Genomic DNA, 3,963 nt, shown 5'->3' with positions numbered 1-3,963 from the left:
ACAATGACAACCGCTCAACCGCTTTGAAAAAAACACTTTGTTAGTCTATTATTTCTTACAAAAATGATAATGAGCGAACCTTTGTGGCGTCACAAAGTTACGGAAGTCCAAACGGCTCGTTTAGAGGCTCGCTGCACTAATATGGATTGTGTGGATTTAGTTTTGATACTTTCACCATGTTTAGATAGACCATCCAACTCCTTTATCATCACAGAGGCAAGGGGAGTCCTGCTTTACACAATATGGGACCTTTAAAATATTAATCAGTGAACATCAGGCAATGATTTTTTTTCTCAAAATCGATATATAGCATTTTTTCACAAAAAACGAAATTTTTCCCTTGCTAGCCCTTCTTTTCTTTACAAATACTAGATGCATTAAAGGGAAAAACAGCATGGCCTGACATGGAAATCTATCGCTGTTATCAGATGAAAACCAAGTAACTCCAGTTTTTGGTGATCTTCATGTTTTTACTTGAATGGGATGATCCTGTGGTCCTCTATGGCACGGTTCCCAAACTTTTTCACAGACCCCAAATAGATCCACATAAGGCTGCAGAGCCAAGTTTGATCCCATTTCCCAAGATTTTAGTAGTAATTTAGTTTAAAACTACACAACTGTACTGAGAGGTAACAGCAAGGAAAGTGAAATCGACAATCAGAATGATAATTTTTATAATTTTTTTCTCAGTGGGCTAATCTCCAATGAATGAAATAACCCTATTTGATGTGGTTTCCCCCTCAGCACCCCTCCAGCACCCCTGGGTGTCCGTGGACTCCGCTTTGTGCTGAGAAAACACTTTGACCTTTGTGCTTATAAAGCCTTTCAAAACCCATTGTGTAGTTTCAAAACTGCCCATCCATCTTTAAAAAATAATGTTCTTAATTCCTGAAAATATTATATTCTGGAGGTGTGAGGTTTTGATCCAACAGCAGCAGTAAGCTCCACAATGTGCTGTAAAAGCATAGAAATGACTCTCTGGATGGTTGTTTGCCATGCTTTTTTGTCAAAAGTCAAAAGCCGATCATCAGTTCAGAGCTGCTCTGTTTGTTTTCTACACATCACATAATGCGTCATTCTCTCTTTTGAAGGTGAAATCTCGACGAACCAGATGCTATTTTTTTTTCTTAGAAATGAGTTTCTGTCTGTTTCGAAGCTTTCCTGAGAAGCAATGTGGGCGTTCTGCTCAGCATTTTTATTTATTTATTTATTTTTTTCAACGATTCAGTACAGAACAGGGTCTGGGTGTGACTGACAGCTCCGCTCAGGTTAAAGGACACACGCCCACCAAACCCTCTGCAGCCTCCAGCAGGCTGCAATACACTGAAAAATGACTGGCTGTCCTTTTCTTACAGCTGGTGTAGGAGGTGTGTGTGTGTGTGTGTGTGTGTGTGTGTGTGTGTGTGTGTGTGTGTGGTGTGTGTGTGTGTGTGTGTGTGTGTGTGTGTGTGCGTGCAGATTGAATGACCGGTGTGCATCCAACCGTGGTGAGAGGATAATGGGAAAGCAAAGAGCATCATTACCTCTCTCTATGCTGCTTTGCACCTCTTCCTCCCCCCCCCTTCCCCTCCCCCCCGACTCCCGGGAAAAGACGGACTGGATTCTGTTAGAGCGACGGTTCGGATCTGGACTCTCAACTGTATCATGAATTATAAACCAAACAACATCTTTTACTTCAGGCACAGTCTCTAGTTTTACTGACTAAGCTGTAAGCAGCAGTTTAAAGCGAGTCACTGACAGCATGCATAGCAACCAGCCAGCCAATCTCCATCTGAAGTCATTTAGTCAATTATTGAGTCCTAAAATCGTAATTTTCTTAAAATATGTGACAAAATCTGCCAGTGTCATTAGATAATTTCACTTGTTTCCAATGCAAATCAACTTGTTTGAAGAATTCAGTAGAATCAAGAGTCATTTTCTTGACATTTTCTTCTGACTGGTTTCTACAGACCGACACTCATTTCTAGAAAACTCCTGAAACAAGTGAAGCTGCATTGGAGACAAGTGGAGTTATCTCTCCTCACTGCAGAATGTTTCTCTTGCTTTAAGAACAAGAAGATCTGAAGGTCTGAATATGAGACTAGACGACTCGTTAAGATGGAGGATTTTTTTTGCAGTGTAGAAAATGATTGTTGAGTTCTATTTTAATCTCACAAGGCATCTACAGCTGGAAAATGATGGCTTTTCAATTTTTCCTTTTCAGTTGCATGAATTTATGACGCAGAGGTTTTATTTTTTTAACCGTCAGCGGGGGTCAGCACTTCTTTTTTTGTCGCCTTCAAACCTTTGGTATGGAGAAGCCGCAGCGGCAGTTTTTTTTTAAAGGATTTACAGTGTTTCCTGCTTTGCCTTTGCATTTTTTTTTATTTATTTTTTTTTACGGCGCCTCTCTCGCTCACCAAACCCATTTCCAGCTTATCTTTTTCGCCCACGGCGGCTTGCCGAGACGTTCGGCTGCAAATTCTGAATCCACAAGCTGTCTTTTCCAACACTTGGTAATTACCTTCCCTGCTTGTTCATGCTGTAGAGAGAGGAACCCGATGAGAGTGGGAGATAAGGCTGTCAAAGTCATTACCCCCCCCCCCATCCTCCTCCTCCTCCTCCTCCTCTCCCTGCACCCCCCCCCCCCCCTCCTCCTCCTCAACACCCTTCCCACAAAAGGCAGAAAGCCAGAAAAGCCTCAGCTGAAAACTCCACATTTCACAACACAACGTGAGGCGGTCTGAGGATCAGACGTAGTCCTGCAGGCTGTAGCCGGCCTTGATGTCTTTCGGAGGGAGTTTGGAGGGGGAGTAGTACTGCTGCTGCTCCTGGTCCTGCTGAGGTTTGTCCTGCGGAGGTTTCTCCTGCTCCACGTCGTCCGTCTGCAGCTGGACCGTTTTGCTCTGGCTGTTTTTCGGCCGCTCGCGCTCCTCCTCCTCCTCCTCCTCCTTCTCCTCCCGCCGCCTCCTCCTCCGCTCCTCCTCCTCCTGCTCCAGCCGGTCTCGCTGCAGCTTCTCCTGCCGCCGCCGCTGCTGCACGAGTTTGTCCGGGTCGGTGGAGGAGGAGGCGTAGTCCAGTTGCCCCGTTCTCTTCCCGGGACACGACAGACAAAAGATGACCCCCCCGGCCAGGAGGAAGCCGGCGGAGATGAAGGTGACGTACACGGCGCCTCCCGGCTCGTACTTGCCGCTCTCCGGCACGTTGGCGTCCAGGAAGCTGGTGATGACCTCGTTGGTGAACCAGGACGCCGGGACCAGGCAGAGGACGCTGGCCAGGACGAAGCACCCCCCCGCGGCGATGGCGGTGTGCCCCTTCGCCCGGTGGCTGCCCCCCCACCGGGTGCATTTGAGCCCCAGGGAGGCGAGGCAGAGGCCCAGGGACGCCGTCATGCAGGACAGCACCATGGCGGTGCGCGCCGTCTGCAGGTACGCGGGCAGCGACAGCACCGAGTACTTGAGCGTGCAGCTGAAGACGCCGGTGCTGTACCAGGTGCAGTCCATCCACAGCCCCTGCATCTGGGACATGGCGGTCATGATGTTGGAGCCCACGTCGGCGCTCACTTTCCAGTTGGGCAGCAGCGTGGCCACGGTGGCGCCCAGGACGCCCAGCAGCGCCAGGGCGAACGCCAGGATCTGAACGGCGGAGGACAGCATGGCGGAGTCCCCTGTGGCGTTCCCTCGCCTCGCCTCGCCGTGGTCCCGGATAGCGCCGCCTCCCCTCCCCCCCGCCGCCCCCCTATCTCACCGACACAGGTCCTGACAGCAGATAATTCCTCAGCGCAGGGCTCCGGTGGGCTGCAATAAAAAGCGAAATGAGAATTGAACTGAGCGAGGGAGCGTGACGAACACACAGCTGAGGCGCCGGGGACCGGGAACGGGAATGCGCTCCTCTCTCTCTCTCTTTTTTTTTTTCCATCTTTTTTTTTTTTTAGAGGGCAGGCATGTGTGACTTACTCTGCGGTCCAGCTGATGTGGTGATCAT

The 3,963-nt window shown here is 49.1% G+C and overlaps 1 protein-coding gene across 4 annotated transcripts; it reads right to left on the bottom strand.

Annotated features, from left to right (window-relative positions):
• Nucleotides 1-2,729: 2,729 nt before the first annotated feature.
• LOC139665301 (claudin-20-like) lies at nucleotides 2,730-3,635 on the bottom strand. Of its 4 annotated transcripts, none has more exons than XM_071544318.1 (2): nucleotides 2,987-3,635; nucleotides 2,730-2,827 (listed from the first exon to the last, which is right to left on the bottom strand). In XM_071544318.1, exons 1-2 carry the CDS (start codon nucleotides 3,633-3,635, stop codon nucleotides 2,730-2,732), a joined length of 747 nt encoding a protein of 248 aa, XP_071400419.1. The 4 variants fall into 4 exon arrangements, with proteins under 4 accessions (XP_071400419.1, XP_071400420.1, XP_071400418.1 ...); XM_071544319.1 differs by having other exon boundaries at nucleotides 2,730-2,822; nucleotides 2,988-3,635; XM_071544317.1 differs by having other exon boundaries at nucleotides 2,730-2,946; nucleotides 3,013-3,635.
• Between the last annotated feature and the right edge of the window lie 328 nt (nucleotides 3,636-3,963).

The sequence above is a fragment of the Centroberyx affinis genome, unplaced genomic scaffold (genome assembly GCF_046629955.1).
Source record: "Centroberyx affinis isolate AG114_WGS23_722 - 3 ecotype Tasmania unplaced genomic scaffold, CSIRO-AGI_Caff_v1 ptg004519l_1, whole genome shotgun sequence".
Taxonomy (NCBI): Eukaryota; Metazoa; Chordata; class Actinopteri; order Beryciformes; family Berycidae; genus Centroberyx; species Centroberyx affinis.
Note: the sequence above shows the minus strand (reverse complement) of the source record. Positions and strands in the feature narration are given on the sequence as shown.